This window comes from Heloderma suspectum, chromosome 1 (assembly GCF_057233095.1).
Source record: "Heloderma suspectum isolate Gila_16-S chromosome 1, 16-S_ref, whole genome shotgun sequence".
Lineage (NCBI taxonomy): Eukaryota > Metazoa > Chordata > Lepidosauria > Squamata > Helodermatidae > Heloderma > Heloderma suspectum.
This window is the reverse complement of record NC_139458.1, coordinates 3,512,384-3,531,324: the sequence shown is the minus strand read 5'-3', so window position 1 is coordinate 3,531,324 and position 18,941 is coordinate 3,512,384. Positions and strand designations below refer to the sequence as shown.

Sequence of the window (18,941 nt, the reverse complement as noted above, 5' to 3'; positions counted from 1 at the left end):
AGGATGAGACTGGAGGACACCCTGCAGAGGAAGAATCACAGGGGAACCTGCATGAGAGCGAGCAAGAGGCTGAAGGTCAGCCGAGGCAATAAAACCAAGGCCTACAACAAGAAGAGTAGGAGAAGTGGGAGAATCCTTGCTGCATGGGATCGAAACCCAAGTATGTTGTGAAAACCCATGGACTCGCCAGGTATGCTGTCACCCAGGACGGATTAGAGACGGGACAGAAGGGTTGCCTGCACTCATAAAGCCCACTGACAGGTATCCCTTTCTTCTCATCCACGTGAACAAATAACGCGAAGCAGAGCTATGAAGAAATCACGTCAGACTTTGAAACTTTGGGAAGGAAACTCAAGAACTTTGGGGCCCGAATAGTTTTCTCATCCATCCTTACAGTACTTAGAAGAGGGACAGAAAGGGAACGAAAAATACTCCGGGTGAATGACTGGCTACAAAGGTGGTGCTGACGTGAGAGATTTGGGTTCTGGGACCATGGGCTATACTTCCTGGAAGATGGGCTGATGGCAAGGGACAGGTTGCACCTCACAAAGGATGGGAAGAATGTGTTTGGCCACAGCATGAAGAACTTTTTCAGGAGGGCTTTAAACTGAATCCTATGGGGGAAGGGAGATGTAAAGTTGGGGGTAACAATGGATGAAGGCTCACGCACCGCAACAGAGAGAACAGCTCTAATAGCGCCCAATAATAGTCTTCAGACACATGGAGGAAGAAAGCCAGACTATGAAGCACATGGTCTTCAATATCTATATACTAATGTCCAGGGTATGGGAAGCAAACAGAACAAACTTGAACTCTTAATACAGGAGGGAAATTATGACTTGATAGGTGTATCTGAGACTTGATGGGATGATTCTTATGACTAGAAAACAGCAACTGAAGGATATAACTTGTTCAAAAAGAACAGGAGGAACAGAAAGGGAGGTGGGGTTGCACTGTATGTGAGAAATACATATCTCTGCACAGAAATACAGGAGGAGGAGCTTGGTAGCCCATCTGGGTTAAAATAAATGGAGCAAAGAATAAAAGGAACCTGGTGGTCGGAGTACACTACCGGCCACCCAATCAAGGAGAAGACGAGGATGAAACTTTTGAAAAGCAAATAGCCAATGTTTCAAGGAAGCATGATGTAGTAGTAATGGGGGACTTCAATTTCCCCGATATTTGTTGGGAGACAAATTCTGCAAAACATGGCCCCTCCAGGAAATTCCTGACTTGTGTGGCGAATAACTTCCTCCTACAGAAAGTAGAGGAAGGAACTAGAGGATCGGCTATCCTTGACCTGATCCTAACCAACAGAGATGACTTAGTGGATGAAGTAGCAGTTACAGGAACTCTGGGGGAAAGCGACCATGTTGCACTTGAGTTCTTGGTTCTAAAGGGAGCAAAAGCCAACTGTAGCAAAACGCGTACCCTGGATTTTAGGAAGGCTGATTTTAATAAGCTCAGAACAATGATCAGTAAGGTCCCATGGCAAGCAACTCTAACGAGAAAATGAGTCCAATATGGGTGGGAGTTTTGAAAAAAGGGAATTCTCAAGGCACAATTACAAACGATTGTAATTACAAAGGTGGTGGGCTCTCCCACACTGGAGGCACTCAAGACGAGGCTGGACAGCCACCTGTCAGGGATGCTCTTACTTGGATTCCTGCACTGAGCAGGAGGTTGGAATCGATGGTCTTGTAGGCCTCTTCCAGCCCTACTATTCTATAAGACAGTAGGCCTATGCACACCAGTTGCTGGGGAACATGGGTGGGCGGCTGCTGTTGCCCTCGTGTCCTGCTTGGGGATTTCCCATGGGCGCATCTGGCTGGCCACTGTGTGAACGGAGTGCTGGACTAGATGGACCCTTGGTCGCATCCAGCAGGACTCTTCTTATGTTCTTGTGAAGCGGCCCTGGCAAAAGGCAGGATCAGTCCAGGTCAGGAACTGTACAGGCTGTCCCGAACCTCCAGAACTGCAGTCAGGTTCAGTCAGAAGTCCTGGGAGCTGAAGGGCAAACGTTAGGGGGCTCCAGGCTGGGGAAGGCTGCTGTACGGAATCAGGCAGGCAGAAGAGTTAGTGCAGTGACTCAGGGCTCGACCCCGCGCAACTCGCAGCATTCCCGGCAGCGCGGCCGGCTGGAGTGCTGGAGCTGCAGGCCGCCCTTCTGCGCGCGGCCGGGGCTGCGCCCTGGAGGCACCCTCGCTTCGGGGCGGTGAGCAGCTGCGGGCGGTTCGCCCCCGTCGCCTGGCGCCCCAGACGCACAGCTGAAGCGGTTCTTTCTCCGCAGCCACGAAGCGTTTGCTGCCCGTGGCGGCCCGCGGGCCAGCCGTGCGGCTGCGCCCCCCCCGCCCCGCCCCCCCCCGGAGCCGCGCAGCGCGGGCCACGCACCGGTCATCTCGGCCACGTGGGCGGGCGGCAGGCCCATGAGGCGGGCGCAGGCGCGGCGCTGCTGGGCCACCAGCGGCCGGGAGGGCGCCAGGAACACGGCCCGGCCGCCGGGGAACCAGCGGTAGAAGTTGCACAGCACCACGGCGGCGACCAGCGTCTTGCCCAGCCCGGTGGGCAGGCACAGCAGCGTGTTGGCCTCCAGCGCCGCGCGCGCCGCCCGCACCTGGTAGGCGCGCTCCTCCGGCCCGCCGCCGGCGCCCGCCGGGAACAGCCACAGCGCGCCCGCCGCGCCGCCCGCGAAGGCGCCCGGCCGCGGCGGGGCCTCCGCCTCCGCCTCCGCCGCGCCCCGCGCCTGGAAGAGCGCGGCCTGCTCGGCGCCGGCGCCGCCGCGGCCCGCCATGCCGCCCCCGCCCCGGCGGGCTGCGCGAGCGGTCACGTGGGCGCTCGGCCGGCGGCCCGCCCCCGGGAGAGGCGGGGCGGGGCGCCCTTGCGGGGAAAGGCGACGGGGAGCCGCGGGGCGCTCGCGCGGGCCCTTCCGAAGCGCGCGCGCGCCCGTGCCGCGCACCCCTCCTGCCCCCGCGCGGGCCGCGCCACGGCGCCCAGGAGGCGCGCCCCGCGCGCGCCGCCGACTACAGCTCCCGGCAGGCCTTGCGGGAGCGCGCGGGCGGGGCCCGGCAGCCTCCGCGCCGGCAGGGCGAGGCGAGGCCGGCCGCGCGCAGCCCTCGGGCGCCCTCTCTCGGGCGCCGCGCTGCCCGTGCGCCGGAAGGGGGCGCGGCCCGGCGCGCGGGCATGCCGGGAAAGGCGGCCCCCGCGCGCCCCTGGAGCCCGGCGCAGCTGCGCAGCGAGGAGCTGCCCAAGCGCGACATCGTCCGCTTCCTGCAGGAGCAGGCGGCGCACCGGGTGGGCTCCGCAGCCGGGGGCGCGGGCGCCGCGCGTCGCCCCGCCCCGGCACGCGCTCCCGGGCGTCTCGCGCCGCGCGGCCTGGCCTGAGGCGGCCGCGGAGCCCCGGCCTCCCCTTGCAGCGCGTGGCCTGCGCCCGCGAGGCGGCGCGAAGGGGGCGGCCGGCGCTGCGCCGCGGCGAGGATGCGTGCGCGGGAGGGGGGCCCCTCGGGCTCCGCCGGGCCGGGCCGGGCCGGTGGCGCCGCCGCGGCTCAGCTGCCCTCCGATACGGCCAAGGGCGTCGGGCGGGGGGTGGACCGCTGGTGGACCTCGGGGGGTCGCAGGAGATCGCAAAGGCCCCCGACCTGGGTGGGTCCCCGGGGCAGCCTGAAGCGACCCCTTCCCCTACGTTGTGCTGCTGGAACGAAGACGCCTGTTGCCTGGAAGGAGGCGCTCGCCCGGGAATGGCCTGCGAGGCTCTTGGTCTTCGGAGAGGCAGAGCCCGCGGTGCATCTAGTCAGCGCTGGCTGGAGACTCGCCAGGCCGGGATGTGACCAGCCTCGGGCGTTGACGTGTCCCGCAGCGTCAAATGCGCGTCCTGCTCCAGATCGCTTTGTTATTGGCGAGTGCTTCGCTTGTTACACGGTGTTGAACTGACTCTTGGTTTTGCTTTTAGTTCCTTGCAGAGCACAAATTACTAGGCCAGATAAAAAATGTGGCGAAGACTGCCAGTAAGGATCAGCTAATCGCAGCGTATAACCAGCTCTTTGAAACAAAGGTAGGGACCTCTCTTGTCTAAGCACAGCTTATCAATAGAAACTTTGGGTATAAGATTTACGTTGACACTATTCTATAGGCACTTTAAATTATTTGTAACTTGGGGATGGGTGGCACAGTTAAGTAGGTATTAATAATAACAATTCTGTAGCATTTTCCCTTTGTCCTTCAGTTAAAAGGGCTTCCAGAGCAGCTTACGATAAGAAACAAGACAGTCCCTGTCTGCAGTCTTTTATAAATTAAGACATGACAGAAAAGGAAAGAGGATTGGGAAGGGGAAGGGGGGGAAGCAAATGTAGCCACTGAATTGCAAAGTTCAACAAGTCATGGAGTTGGATCTAAACATTGGAAGGGCTGCTGCTTCCTCTGACATCCTCAGCACTGACTGTTGGTAGCAGGAAGGAGGGGGCTCTCAGCTGGAACCGTATCCAGGTATGATAGAAGGTGCTTGACTGCTGCTTCCTCTCCCTTGGATAACCTCAGCCATCAGAGAAGGGGCTTTGCATGCAGGAGATTCCAGGCTTTTTCCCTGGGCCTCTCTAAAATAGATCTTGGTGTGGAGGGCTGGAAAAGACCCTTGCTTGCGGCCCTGGAGAAGGGCTGCCAGTTAGACTGCACAGCACTAGGACTGATACCATTTTATCTGTTCTTGCGTTATTCAAAGGCTCGCCATATTGGGTGGTTTTTAGCTAAAATGTCAGCAGTTGATCTCGAACTCACTAGTTTGCCTTAGGCCAGCCACACACGCTCAGCCCCTCATCTGTAGTATGGAGGAACAATAATATTGATTTAATCTTACAGCGATATTACTGGTAGATCTCTGGATATAGATAATATATGTGAAATGGTTTGAATATTCAGAAATACCATGTAAGTGCTAAATAGCAGTAGTATTTCCTTAACAATGAATAATTGCACCACTGATAGATATTTTCTTTCCAGAGCTTCAAAGGCACAGAGAGCACAGAGCATGTTGCAGAAGAGGTGAAAAATGTTAAGATTGATGAAGGCAAGCCCAAAGAGACAAAGCCTGAGGAAGTTGTTGATGAGGTAGTTTGGGAGAATAAGCATCTCAATTATGCTTTAAGAATATAAGAAGAGCCCTGCTGGATCAGACCAAGAGTCCATCCAGTCCAACATTCCTTTCACACAGTGGCCAATCAGCTGTCAACCAGGACCACACAAGCAGGACACGAGGGCAACAGCACCCTCCCACCCATGTTCCCCAGCAACTGGTGTACAAGTCTATGGTGTGACCACACTTAGAATGCTGTGTACAGTTCTGGCCACTGCAGCTAAAAGAAAGGATACTAAAGTGATCCAGGGGCTGGAGCAACTCCCCTGTGAGGAAAGTTTACAACATCTAGGACGGTTTAGCTTGGAAAAAAGGCAAGTGAAGGGAGACATGTGGAGAACGTGGATAGGGAGACATGTTTCTCCCTCTCTCAAAGTACTAGAACCCAGCGTCATCCCATGAAGCTGATTGGTGGGAGATTCAGGATAGATAAAATCAAATCCTCCACACAGGGCAGAGTTAAACTATGGAATTCGCTACCACAAGAAGTAGTGATGGCCATCAATTTGGATGGTTTTAAAGGGGGTTAGACAAATTCCTGGAGGAGAAGGCTATCAATGGCTAGTAGTCCTGATGGCTATATGCTGCCTCCAGTACCAGAGACAGTATGCCTATGTACACCAGGTGCTGGGAAACATGGGTGGGAGGCTGCTGTTGCACTCATGTTCTGCTTGTGGGTTTTCTGTAGGCAGCTGGTTGGCCACTGTGTGAACAGAATGCTGGACTAGATGGACCTTTGGTCTGATCCAGCGAGGCACTTATTTTCTTAGCCCTATGCATGTCTACTCAGAAATTAGTCCCTTTGTGTTTAATAGGACTTACTCCCTTGTCTGTCTGTATAGAATGGCAGCTGTAGGCATCTTGTTTCCCAGTGTAGTTCTTAGCTACGTGAAACAATTTTAAAATGTGTCTTCAGTTAAATAGTGTTCTTGGCCTGCCCTCGGCTCTATTAGAACATGTCAAGATTATCTTTTATACAAGAGTTTGGTTAATCTTTTGTATTTTTTGGAACAGTGAGAAAATGAGAGTGACAGTTGTTTCTTTCCATCTCCCAATCCAGGGCCCCCCAAAATATACAAAGTCGATTCTGAAAAAGGGAGATAAAATCAACTTTCCAAAGAAGGGTGATGTTGTTCACTGCTGGTACACAGGGAAGCTGCAAGATGGAACAGTCTTTGATAGTAATATTCAGACAAGTAAGTGTTCAGAAAAAATAGTTTGTATTTCTCTTCTTCACAGAGGTGGGGAAATGTTTACAATCATAAGTAGTTCTGAGTGGAGGCATGATGACCGAGCAGCAACGTCTTCTATAAAATGAAGGGGAGTTGAGCAGGACCCCACATGCCTGCTACTGCCGTGCAGTCTTCATTTGTTCCAGTGAGAGATTCCATCCAATGTGTTCCCATGGGATTCCCAAGGGCACAATCCATTCAGCAGTGAGGGGATCATAATCTGTTCTTTCAGACAATCGGTTAGATATGAAGGGACTCTATTTCCATTGTCTGGAAAAAATGGAGTGGGTTGTCTATGATTTCTGCCAACTCCCCTCCCCCCCCTTTACATTTGCAATGAGGGTTGGGGCAGGAAAGCCTCCTCCTCCTCAAAGGATACAGGTTCAATCCATGGTATCTCCAGTTAGGGCTGGGAGAAACTGCTCCCTGAAACCCTGGAGGGCTGCTGCCAGTCACTGTAGGCACTACTGAGCTAAATGGACAAATGATTCAACTCCGTATAAGGCAGCTTCCTTTGTTTTTATGTTGCCACTTCTGCTTGTTTAATTGGACTGTGGTCCTTCCTAGAAGAGCAGTTTGGTACCCAAATGACTCCTTTGGCTGCCCAGACTTAATCACTCTTTAAACAGCCTCTGTCCAAGCAGCAGTGGTATACTTGCAGATGGCTCCTCCTCCTCTCTGCAAGATCCAGGGAGCTCTATTCCAGAGCAAGACTCACTGAAATAGGTGGGAGACGTTCAGCATTTCCCACGCATACTAGTGGGTCTTGCCCCAGAGATGTGCTATACCACCAAGTTCCCAAAGGACAGTGTAAAGAAAACCAGTGTTCCTTGTTAAACAATGTTTTGTGCTCCATTTTTATAAAGCAAATACGGCAAATTTAATTGCGCTTTGCTGCTTCAGTAGCGAGCTACGACCCAGAAACCTGTTTGTTGACACCAGGAGCCTGTGGGAGTTCTATAGCCCTTCCGTGGAAGTCACAGCAGTTTTATTCACTGTCTGGAATTTCTTCCTGTTTTTGCCAAGGCTAGCCTTGCTCCTTACATTCTTAGTGAATTTGCATTTTGGCTGGCCTGGAATTTGAGCAACTATCCTGGGGAACTTTCTCCTGGACCAGAATTGTGGTGCCAGTCCTGCAAAACTTCCACCTTTCCAAAAGAAGTGGGGTGGCTCCACGTTCTAGAGGGAGGGAGGATAAAGAAACAAGCAGTGTACTAAGAAGTGAGATTTATAAGAACTCCAAAAGGCTGTTATGCCTCCAGTCTGAGAGGTTCATGAGCAACCTGTCTTTTCAGGTTCAAAGAAAAAGAAAGCATCAAAACCGCTGAGCTTCAAAGTTGGTATTGGAAAAGTAATCCGAGGCGTAAGTATGCCAGGGTGGGTGGATGCAGCTGGTGCGTTCCTGTCAGTTTTTCCTGCCCTGCCATCATTAGGATATGGCTTTTGCCAGGAGGTTGTCAGGCCACCTGCCTGAATTCCTTCCAGAAAAAAAGTGTTGACATATGTTATCCCATGTGCCCTTGAACTTTCTCTAGCCTGCTGGAGAGGGGCAACATAGGAAGTATGCCAAACTGCATTTTCCTTCCTGCACTCAGTAATTCTTGCATCAGAGCCATTGGAAATGGCTTGTACCGCTCACCAAGCTGCGGGAAGCTGTGGCAGGGGTGTCACATGTTGCAGCTGAGCATGTGGTGATCACAAGATTGCTTCTGTGCTTACCAAGACTGACATTCAGGACACGCTGCCATTTGTAAGCAAAATAAGAACTTGTTTTGTGCGAATATGGCTGAGGGTATATGCAGTGTCAACAATTGCCAGGTTTTGTGTAATGTTTTCAATGTTGTTACCAGGCCTCTAGTTAAATCTTGTATCAGTTCACTTCTGCTATTGCTGCCTCTGGGTTACAAAAGCTGGTGGAGTAACTTACCTAAGCTCTTTAAATGATCCATGTGGAGGAAAAAATAGCAACAAAAAAGTGCACTGCCAACCACAGAGGGTAAGATGGGTTACATATCCTCCAGAACTGTCCTGTATTTTGGATGGATTCTATAGCTCCTTAAAACATTATTTAAACATAGTTTTGCTTCTCATCCATTTGTCAATATGTTTCCTATATTTTAAAGTTTAGGCTGAGTAATAAGCTCAAAATCAGGTAACCAAAAAACCTGGCCACCCAATCCTGATTAAAATAAAGATCATAGGCTACTTTTAAAAGATGCTCAGGCTCTGAAAGTTCTAAAATGGCAGCAGCAGAGAGAACCTGTTCTTCTCTAGGTCCTTGTTGATCTTTTTGACTAGGTCCTTGTTGATTTTGAAGTGCGCACTTTCCAGGGTGTTTCAAGTTATTCTCATTTTTCAGTGGGATGAAGCTCTGCTGACAATGAGCAAAGGGGAGAAGGCTCACCTGGAAATAGAGCCAGAATGGGCTTATGGGAAGAAAGGGCAGCCTGATGCCAAGTATCCTAATAAAATTTACTGCTGAGTCGTGTTCAGATTGACACAACGAGGGAGGGGGCTTGATAATTTTCACAGCCTGCGTGGGTGAAGGAAAAGTCAGAATTCATGCTCTCTCTCCCCAAATGGGAGCAGCCAAGTGGTGCAGGGATTTGTTCATGTGGCAAGTGAGCACTCTTCCTTTTTTTAGCAATTTGAGGACTGTAAACTGGGCAGAAGTATTTGCAGCTTGGCAGCCCTCATCAGCACATGTTCAGAATGAGGGCTCTCACACTACAGTGGTTTGAATTTGCCCCATAGCAAGATTCAGTTAATTGTGTATTCTCATTGGCTGGGGTCACATTACCAGCAAAATGTTTTTCAAAATAAAAACCGTGTTGAATTAGCTAAGCCAGCTAGCAAACATGTGCAAAAGGAAGGAAAGCACGTAGAACTGTGTGAAATCACCCTGGTGCTTCAGTGTATTTATGGAGAATAACTTCTACTGCAGAAGACATTCCTTAACTTCTATACCTCAGGATTCCACCAAATGCAAAACTTTTGTTTGAAGTTGAACTTGTAGATATTGAATGACTGGTCTCTCTGCTCCCTTGGATAACCGAAGATGTTCTTGAATCCAGGAAACAAATGTGGCCTTGTATTGGGGGGAGGGGGAGGTAATGTACAGCATCTGTATTAATAAAGACTGGTTTATATGTGGCCTTGACTTTTGACATTCTTTGGGCTGGTAGGAGACTCTTCAATATACAGTACTGCTGGCTGATACCTTCTTTGTAATGCAAAGAAAGGATTGTGAATGGCTGGAGCTCTGCTGTTGAAGGAGAAATCCTTTCAGCTATTTATCAGTTTCTGCCCATATTTGTTTAAGGGAAGCACAGGAAACAGGGCTAGGTTGCAAACACATAAGCCAGTTTTCCTAACCATGCTTTTCCTTGTGCTTGCATGTAAACCAGAGTTACAGGTGTGAAAATTTTAAGGCGGGCATTTCCATGAAAGGTAATCAAGTGCAAGGAGATGCACATCTCCATCTCTCCTTGGGACAAGCAAGCTTGAGCCAGTTGTTTTCCTATCTGTAAACTAGATAGTTTATTCCCTTTCAGGGGGAAGAAACCTTGCATAGTAGGTCAAGCCTCTCAAGGGCTTTCAAGTAGTGCAACATTCACAACCAACTTATTTGTTGTTCAGTCGTTAAGTCATGTCCGACTCTTCGTGACGCCATGGACCAGAGCACACCAGGCCTTCCTGTCCTGCGCTCTCTCCCGGAGCGAGCTCAACTCCATATTCATTGCATCGGTGATGCTATCTAGCCATCTCATCCTCTGCCGTCCCCTTCTCCTTTTGCCTTCAGTCTTTCCCAGCATCAGGGTCTTTTCCAGGGAGTTTTCTCTCCACATTAGGTGGCCAAAATATTTGAGTTTCAGTTTCAGTATCTGTCCTTCCAATGAGCACTCAGGGTTGATCTCCTTTAGGATGGACTGATCTGACCTCCTTGCAGTCCAGGGGACTCGTAAGAGTCTTCTCCAGCACCACAGTTCGAAAGTATTGATTCTTCGGCACTCAGCCTTCCTTATAGTCCAGCTCTCACAGCCATACGTTGCTACTGGGAAAACCATAGCTTTGATTATACGAACCTTTGTCGGCAAGGTGATGTCTCTGCTTCTTATTATGCTGTCTAGGTTGGCCATGGCTTTCCTCCCAAGGAGCAAGCGTCTTTTAATTTCATGGCTACAGTCACCGTCTGCGGTGATCTTGGAGCCCAAGAAAGTAAAATCTGTCACTGCTTCCATTTCTTCCCCTTCTATATGCCAGGAAGTGATAGGGCCAGATGACATGATCTTAGTTTTTTTAATGTTGAGTTTCAAACCAGCTTTTGCACTCTCCACTTCCACCCGCAACAAGAGGCTCTTGAGATCCTCTTCACTTTCTGCCATTAGGGTGGTGTCGTCTGCGTATCTGAGGTTGTTGATAATTCTCCCAGCAATCTTAATTCTGACTTGGGATTCATCTAACCCGGCGTTTCTCATGATGTACTCTGCATATAAGTTAAATAAGCAGGGCGACAGTATGCAGCCTTGTCGTACTCCTTTCCCAATTTTGAACCAATCGGTTGTTCCATGTCTGGTTCTTACTGCTTCTTGATCCTCGTACAGGTTTTTCAGGAGACAGGTAAGGTGGTCTGGTACTCCCATCTCTTTCAGAATTTGCCACAGTTTGTTGTGATCCACACAATCAAAGGCTTGAGCGTAGTCAATGAAGCAGAAATAGACGCTTTTCTGGAATTCTCTTGCTTTCTCCATGATCCAGCGAATGTTGGCGATTTGATAAGTTCCTCTGTCTCTTCGAAACCCAGCTTGTACTTCTGGTAGTTCTCGGGTTCGCATACTGCTGAAGCCTAGCTTGTAGGATTTTGAGGGTCACCTTGCTGACATGTGAAATGAGCGCTATTGTGCGGTAGTTTGAACACTCGTTGGCGTTGCCCTTCTTTGGAATTGGAATGTAAACTGACCTTTTCCAGTCTTGTGGCCGTTGTTGAGTGTTCCAGATTTGTTGGCATATTGAGTGCAGCACTTTAACAGCAGCATCTTTTAGGATCTTAAATAGCTCAGCTGGAATACTGTCATCTGCGCTAGTTTTGTTGTTAGTAATGCTTTCTAAGACTTCACTCTCGAGGATGTCCGGCTCAAGTTCAGTGCCTACACTATCATGGCTATCAGGGACATTCAGATCTTTCCTGTATAGTTCTTCTGTGTGTTCTTTCCACCTCTTCTTAATCTCATCTGCTTCTGTTAGGTCCCTGCCTTCTTTGTCCTTTATCATGCCCGTCTTTGCACAAAACGTTCCCTTCACATCTCCGATTTTCTTGAAGAGATCTCTAGTCTTTCCCATTCTGTTGTTTTCCTCGATTTCTTTCCATTGTTCCCTTCTTGTCTCTCCTTGCTATTCTCTGGAACTCTGCATTCAGTTGGATATATCTTCCCCTTTCTCCCTTGCTTTTCGCTTCCCTTCTTTCCTCAGTTACTTGTAAAGCCTCATCAGAGACAGCCGCTTTGATTTCTTGCATTTCTTTTTCTTTGGGATGGATTTCGTTGTTGCCTCCTGAACAATGTTACGGACCTCCGTCCATAGTTCCTCAGGCACTCGGTCTATCAAGTCTAATCCCTTTAATCTATTCCTCACCTCCACTGTATTTTCATAAGGGATATGAATTAGGTCAAACCTGAATGGTTTACTGGTTTTCCCTACATTCTTCAATTTAAGCCGAAATTTTGCAACAAGAAGCTCATGTTCTGAGCTCCAGGTCTTGTTTTTACTGACTGTATGGAGCTTCTCCATCTTTGGCTGCAAAGGACATAATCAATCTGATTTCAGTATTGACCATCTGGTGACACCCATGTGTAGAGTCACCTCTTGTGCTGTTGGAAAAGAGCGTTTGCTATGATCAGCATGTTTTCTTGGCAAAGCTCTATGAGCCTTTGTCCTGCTTCATTTTGTACATCAAGGCCATGCTTGCCTATTATCCCGGTGATTTCTTCACTTCCTACTTTAGCATTCCAATCCCCTATGATGAAGAGGACATCTTTTTTTGGTGTTAGTTCTAGAAGGTGTTGTAGGTCTTCATAGAACTGATCAAACTCAACTTCTTCGGCCTCAGTGGTTGGGGCATAGACTTGAATTACTGTGATGTTGAATGGTTTGCCTTGGATTCGTACTGAGATCATTCTATTGTTTTTGAGATTGTACCCCAGTACTGCTTTTCCCACCATTTGACTATGAGTGCTATTCCGTTTCTTCTAAGGGATTCTTGCCCACAGTAGTAGATATGATGGTCACCTGAATTAAAATTCGCCCATGCCTGTCCATTTTAGTTCACCGATTCCCAAGATGTCGATCTTCAGTCCTGCCATCTCATGTTTGACCACCTCCAGCTTACCTTGATTCATTGACCTTACATTCCAGGTTCCTAAACAATATTGTTCTTTACAGCATCGGATTTTCTTTTCACCACCAGACACATCCACAGCCGAGTGTCCTTTCCTTTGGACCAGCTGCTTCACTCTTTCTGGTGCTACTTGGAAATACCCTCTGCTCTTCCCCAGTAGTATATTGGACATCTTCCGACCTGATCTCTTTTGGCCTTGTGATAGTTCCATGGGGTTTTCTTGGCAAGAATACTGGAGTGGGTTGCCATTTCCTTCTCCAGTGGACCACATTTTGTCAGAACTCTCCGCCATGACCTGTCCGTCTTGGGTGGCCCTGCACAGCATAGCTTATGGCTTCACTGAGTTACGCAAGCCCCTTCACCACAACAAAGCAGTGATCCATGAAGGGGCAATCAACTTAAGAGTAATGCAAATTAGAAAATTGCCCTCAATAGCAATTAACCAAAAATATAACTAGAATCAGCCACTAGCATTCAATGATCCAGAATAAGTTTAACAAGAAGCCGCTCTCTCAAGGAAAGGGGGAAAAAAATGGGCTGAGAGTTTACACAATTTGGTTTTATTACAAAAAGACACTTTAAACAAAAAAAATCTAAACTTATACATGAAAATTCAATACAAAATCCACCCCAAACACAGCATGGTTCTAGCAATACACTTCATTTTAATCACTTGTTTTAATCCAAAGAGATGCCCTATACATTATGAAGCCCCGCCCCTTAAAGTCTTTTTTTAAATGCTCACAGCTTTTGGATGCTGCAACTGTAAACTGATAAAGCCAAGCAGACCCAGGCGAGGGAGTGGTTTAGAATGGGTCTTTGAAAGTGTTCACAGACATTACTTCAGAATAGAAGGATAGGAACAGAAGACTCAAGGAAAGCATTATTTCCTGGAGTGGGGTGAGCTTGTTTTAGCCACCTTAAGATCACCACTTTGGCCAGTATATGAAATAAACAATATGGGCTTGCAAATTAACATTCTTGAGGGAATATGAACTGAAAATATTCCATGTAATTTCTTGATAATTTCAGTAGCAGGAAAGTTGAATTCCTGTTAAACTTAAGTGTACAGCAAAATATCAAATAACACATGAATTTGTCACAAGAACTCTGTGAACATCAGCTCATTGCACATGCAGAAAAGACAAAAAAGTGTCACATGACAGTTTGTTCACATCCCCATTTTTTAAAAAAATAACAAAACACTTCCACACCCCATTCCTGCTCAAACTGTATTCTACTGCTCAGGTTGAAGAGGTCTGATAATATTGTCCGTAATTCCATGCATTTTGGTAGTTGTACTAGAAGAGGAAAAAATGGGGGATATGTTAGCAGAGGACCACATTCTTTACTAGTACAAAATCATACACCCAAGAATTGTTAAGAGAAAGCTAAAATGCAACCCTGCTACTGAAATGTCTAGAAAGCTGAGATTTCCCACCTGGGAACCATCAAAACTCCAAAAGGGATATTTGCAGCATCTACCGAGGTTGACCACCACTTCCCAGCTTTGCAATACTATTATGCTCAGATATAAGGATATTAGCATTTTTAAATTCTGTACCTGCCACGACTTAACGACTGAACAACAACACCTGCCATTGTAACCTAGAGACTGACAAGCACAATGTCAAAGGGTAGTATTTAGTTTGGCAGGGATCAGTTCAGGAAGCTTTTTAAATGTTTAGTCTGAAACTTTCCAAGCAATTGATGCACACCTGATACCAGGCATTATAATTGTAGGCAGCCTGATTTGCCTGCATGTCTCCATCCGTCATTTGCCCAGATGCAAGAGCTGCTTCATCACCATGGGCTCGCTTCTCATCTGGCTCTTCACAGCTGCAAGATTAAACAAATACATTGTTATTCTACGGAGCAGCATTCAGCCCTGCACTCGCAGTGCAAGCCATACACCGATTCATGATGGAGGCATTTGGAGGAATAGCTGATCATCGGGCATTGCAGGCAAGCTGAGGGAACTGCAGGCAGCTAGGGATGGAAACCCTGCCAGCAGGACAGGAGTCTTAGGCCTGGGCAGAACGTTTACTCCATTAATTGATTAGATCTGGCTAAGAATTTACCTACCAGCTGACACCACTATCTGTAGGTGAATATTACACCAAGTGATCTGTTTATAAGTAAGGAATTTGGAGGGCTTCTAATGTTCCCCAAGCCCCAGTGCTTCAACTGCTCCCGCTTCATCACCTTTCACAGGAGATGTCTCTGAAACTGAACTTCCATTTGACAAGACATGCCACCTGCCTGGTACATGGACCGAGCATGCTTGCCCTCCCACACTTGTCTGAGCTGGAGGGGGATCCAGACCCCACTTAAAAATCCTGCACTCGCCTTTCTGAAATTAATTGGAATGGTATCCAAATAGGGTGCTAGAGGGAGCACTGAACATGTCTTTAAAGGGTGAGACAGACTGTTTGCTTTCCCATCACACTATAACACTGGGAAGAAACAACACTTCCATGAAATCTCAAAAGGACCACCTTTTCCCACATGAGATTGCCCAAAGCAAAGACCATCCTCAGAGTTCCCCTCCCTTCTGAAATCAGTGAAGTGATGTTCTCAGCTTTGGTACCCTGCATGTGAAATGCCCTTTATCCTAGGAAGGCTCACATGGAACCAAATCTTCTGCCTTTCCGGAGGCAGACAAATACCTATTTGCCAAGGGCTTTCAATCATGTCACTAAGTAATGATTTAATTTTTTAACGGTTATCCTGCTTTTATAGCTCTTTGTTGTTTTTACAGTTTCTACTGGGTTAATATTTTTTGAATTTAATTGCATTTGACATTGTTGTGAGCTGCCTTGAAAGTTGTTAAATTGGAGGCTTGCATACAATTAAATAAACTTCACCTGCTGGCCAAAGCATGGAAACTTGTTACACATTTGGCAGGGCATGCAAGCACTGGATACTGTTCACCCCTTGCAATTCAGAGGCTGTTTAGCTTAAAACCAATACCAAAAGGAGCCCTGAAGCTTTCGCAGATGAAGAGCTTGGGGGAAACCTGCTATAGCCTCAAGAGTCCCAAAGCCCAAAATCTTTGTTCTGACCTATCCCTGCACATTTTAATCTGCATTCTTATTGCTTCTTCCTTAGCTATTTATACCTTATATGAATGGAGCAAGAAGCTCCCAAGGAGTTATATTTAACAATCATGATTTCGTAAGTGGAGCACTAGGTTGTTTCTGCCTGTAAAAAAAATTCAAGATCCTATGTGTGAGGGGCATGCAAAAATTCCCCCACTTACACAAACACTGGCCTAGTTCTCACTGAAATAGTAAATCTAGGTTGGGGCTATACCACTTTGGACTGTCCCTCTCCATGCAAAAAATAAATGTATAAACAAAATCCCCTCCATACAGTCAACTAATATATCAAAGAAGAGACCCACCCTACTTTCTCCCCAACATCACAGTATTTTGTGGAAATTATGTGAGCCTTCACTGACAATGTTATAGCCCAGACACAGCCTAGCTCCTTCAGTGAGACCAACGGTAGGCCATCAAGAGAACACCAATGCCTGCATGAATACTTCAGAAAACAACTAATAAGAGAGTTCGTACCCATTTTCTGCTTTCCTTTTTAAACACTCTTGTTCCTTCAGAAGGGCTTGATGTTCTTCATAGGCATCCAGAAGCCTACCAAAAGGAAAAAGGAAGAAAAAAAGACAATATCCACAGGTTAGACCTTTCCACTTATAAGTGTGAGATGTCTCACTCTGGGCAAATTCTGCCACAAGCCTAAGTAACTTACATTTCTATTGGCAAATAGTCAATTTCACTGAGAAAAGATGATCCTCATTTTTATAGCTGATGTTCCCAATTTAGCACCCCCAGACCTTTCAATATGAAATTGGAAGTAGTTGCATAGGGCAGAAATTAGCACAAGTCCACTCACAAAACACAACTTTCTCTCCTCTCCCTCTACAGCCCCTCACTCCCTGCCCAGAAATATGCTCAGTAAGTGGGAAAAAATGATTGGATTTCACCCACAACAAGCATCTGTCAGATACAAAGGTGGGATCCAGATACTGTTGAACATAAATGAAAACTAAGCCACCTGCCTTAAGTTGTTCGGGAACTGTACCATAGTAGTGAAATCTATCAAAATTGGGAGTGAAAATATTCTGTAGTCAGAATGTCTGCATGCCTTTTATGAAGAATGGACTCCATCAACCATCCTGACCTTTGTGGCCTGAATGCCATTAATGGATTTTAACACTGGCTCAAGTGCTAGCCAACTCCCTAACGCCGATATAATTACAAGTAAAACCTCACTTGTTCACATCCAGGCCAAAATCTTCAAGAAATTCCACTTTTCGTTGAGAAAAGATGATCCTCATTTTTATAGCCAATGTTCCACTGATGGCTTTGTCAAAACACTCGATGATGTGCTCTTCATTCTGCTTCAGGTCTCCACTATATTCGATTTCCAGCAAGTTGAGATACAGCTTTGGGTTATCCTATGCAAAAAACCCCACACAAATATTCAACAGAAGAGTTACACAGGAGTTAGCCATTCCAGGCTCTGTGATCCTGCACCTTCAAACACATACCACCAGAATCTGGCATCCCCTACACTTCCAATGGCAGCTACTTTCCATGCCAAGCTAGGCCTGCTTTGAAGGGAAGCCTGAAGATTTGGGGGTGGGGGAGCACAGCCATGGGAAGGCAAGCCAGGCAACATCAGTTTAGAGGGACTGGTGTCTCCATGTCACACTGCAGAGTCAAGAGGAGTCATCACAGTTGCCAGCCATAAGATCCCCTTTAAAGAGGCAGCAAAGCAAGGTCCAGCAAACCCTCTGGGAGGTACGTACCCTGTCTCTATCAATGGCATCCAAGAGAACTTTCCTGGCTTTCGACAGACTCTTCTGGATTTTGAAAAGGTGCCGAGCGAGCTTGACGGCAAAGAAAGAGGCCTCGTAGCTTGATTTGGCATTCTTCACAGCTTCCTGGAGCAAGTGCTCAGCTTCCTCCATGTTCCCATGCCTTCGTTCTAAACTAACCCTCCGTAAGCGAATCATGGCCAGCCCAGAAACATTCTCCTCAAATGTCTTCAGAATTCTTCTTGCTTCATTGATATTCCCTAAAAGCAGGACAGAATTGTGCGTCAGCTGTGAATTTTTCTGCCAGGTGCACCCCACTGAATCAAGCCTGGCACAGCCCTTTAGGGTTTCTCCTGCACAACACCTTCCAAGGGTCCCAAAATCAGCATTTGCTTTTCTCCTTTCACTGGTTTGCTACCTCTGCCAAGAGGTTCAGCAGCTCCTCCTCAAAACACCCATTTGTGCTGCAGTTTCAAGAAAGGAAGAACAGGAGGCTCTTATGAGAAGGTCACATTCCTCCTCCATCCCCCAGTGCAACTGAGAAAAAGCCTCTGCCTCTCCCCAAGCCCTCTGCCACACATATGAGAGGTGGAGGATTTTCTCTCATTTCAGCCAAGTTCAGAGAAGATAGGAAACTGGAGTCTGGGTGTGATTGGTGGCAGCCACAAATAATGGTTGGCTAGCGCACACGATTTATTCAATGCAGATTTTGCATTGTTCTGGAATCTGAATTCCAAATTTCAGATGATACACCAGTATACCCTTGCCTACATTTTTTCTACCGGTTCCTGCCCTCACAACCCTTTGAAAACTCCACATTCCTTGCACAATCTATTCTTCCTCCAACTGGGCTTTGAAGAGAATTCAGATAAATGAAGTTAGTGACCGCAATTAATTAATTAATTAATTAATTAATTGATTGATTGATTGATTGATTGCATTTATACCCCGCCTTTTTCCCTCTTGCAAGGAACCCAAGGCGGCTTACATTATCCTCCTCCTCTCCATTTTATCCTCACAACACCTGTGAGGTGGGCTGGGCTGAGAGTCTGTGACTGGCCCAAAGTCACCCAGTGAGCTTCCATGGCCGAGTGGGGGCTAGAACCCGGATCTCCCGGCTCCTAGTCCAACACTCTTGCCACTACACCACACTGGCTCCCAACACTGGCTCGTAACAATGCTTGACCATAACAAACAGCAGAGCCTTGAATTTAAAAAGGATCTCTTGTGGGAATAATGGGAAAAGGCCTCTTTGTGAGAACCTAGGAACTTGGGGTACCTATATAGGAACAGTACCTATTAGGCTGACCACATTGAGCACTTCCTTACATCCTCTGGAAAGCACTTCTGTTC

The 18,941-nt window shown here is 47.6% G+C and overlaps 3 protein-coding genes and 1 non-coding gene across 12 annotated transcripts in view; 1 reads left to right on the top strand and 3 right to left on the bottom strand.

Moving 5' to 3' along the window:
- FANCM (FA complementation group M) overlaps positions 1-3,781 on the bottom strand; it is a 65,509-nt gene extending 61,728 nt beyond the window's left edge. For 6 of the 8 annotated variants that reach the window (XM_084833419.1, XM_084833401.1, XM_084833457.1 and 3 more), the window contains exon 1: positions 2,392-3,781. In XM_084833419.1, the coding sequence (XP_084689545.1) occupies positions 2,392-2,791 (400 nt within the window). In that variant the 5' untranslated portion in view covers positions 2,792-3,781. Of the gene's footprint in view, positions 1-1,751; positions 2,050-2,391 lie in introns of all 8 variants that reach the window. The other 2 variants (XM_084833437.1, XM_084833465.1) reach the window with 2 other exon arrangements.
- On the top strand, positions 3,150-9,507 carry FKBP3 (FKBP prolyl isomerase 3). Its single transcript, XM_084833631.1, has 7 exons — positions 3,150-3,291; positions 3,947-4,048; positions 4,990-5,097; positions 6,183-6,318; positions 7,650-7,717; positions 8,714-8,811; positions 9,327-9,507. Exons 1-7 carry the CDS (start codon positions 3,181-3,183, stop codon positions 9,379-9,381), a joined length of 678 nt encoding a protein of 225 aa, XP_084689757.1. The 5' UTR covers positions 3,150-3,180; the 3' UTR covers positions 9,382-9,507.
- A 3,785-nt stretch (positions 9,508-13,292) lies between these two features.
- Positions 13,293-18,941, bottom strand: part of PRPF39 (pre-mRNA processing factor 39) — a 39,203-nt gene continuing 33,554 nt past the window's right edge. For both annotated transcript variants that reach the window (XM_084833562.1, XM_084833569.1), the window contains exons 10-14: positions 17,580-17,848; positions 17,041-17,225; positions 16,327-16,401; positions 14,467-14,587; positions 13,293-14,049 (exon numbers count right to left, since the gene is read on the bottom strand). In XM_084833562.1, the coding sequence (XP_084689688.1) occupies positions 13,993-14,049; positions 14,467-14,587; positions 16,327-16,401; positions 17,041-17,225; positions 17,580-17,848 (707 nt within the window). In that variant the 3' untranslated portion in view covers positions 13,293-13,992. The remainder of the gene's footprint in view (positions 14,050-14,466; positions 14,588-16,326; positions 16,402-17,040; positions 17,226-17,579; positions 17,849-18,941) is intronic.
- Positions 17,441-17,514, bottom strand: LOC146356813 (small nucleolar RNA SNORD127). The gene has a single exon (XR_014787084.1). It is a non-coding gene; the product is annotated as a small nucleolar RNA SNORD127 (small nucleolar RNA).

What these genes read in the sequence shown, in the direction of transcription:
- FKBP3 (XM_084833631.1), top strand. Translation starts at nt 3,181, where the DNA reads ATGCCGGGAAAGGCGGCCCCCGCGCGCCCCTGGAGCCCGGCGCAGCTG. An exon ending in CTGAGGAAGTTGTTGATGAG is followed by an intron (nt 5,098 to 6,182) that starts GTAGTTTGGGAG and finishes CTCCCAATCCAG; the next exon opens with GGCCCCCCAAAATATACAAA. An exon ending in TTGGAAAAGTAATCCGAGGC is followed by an intron (nt 7,718 to 8,713) that starts GTAAGTATGCCA and finishes CTCATTTTTCAG; the next exon opens with TGGGATGAAGCTCTGCTGAC.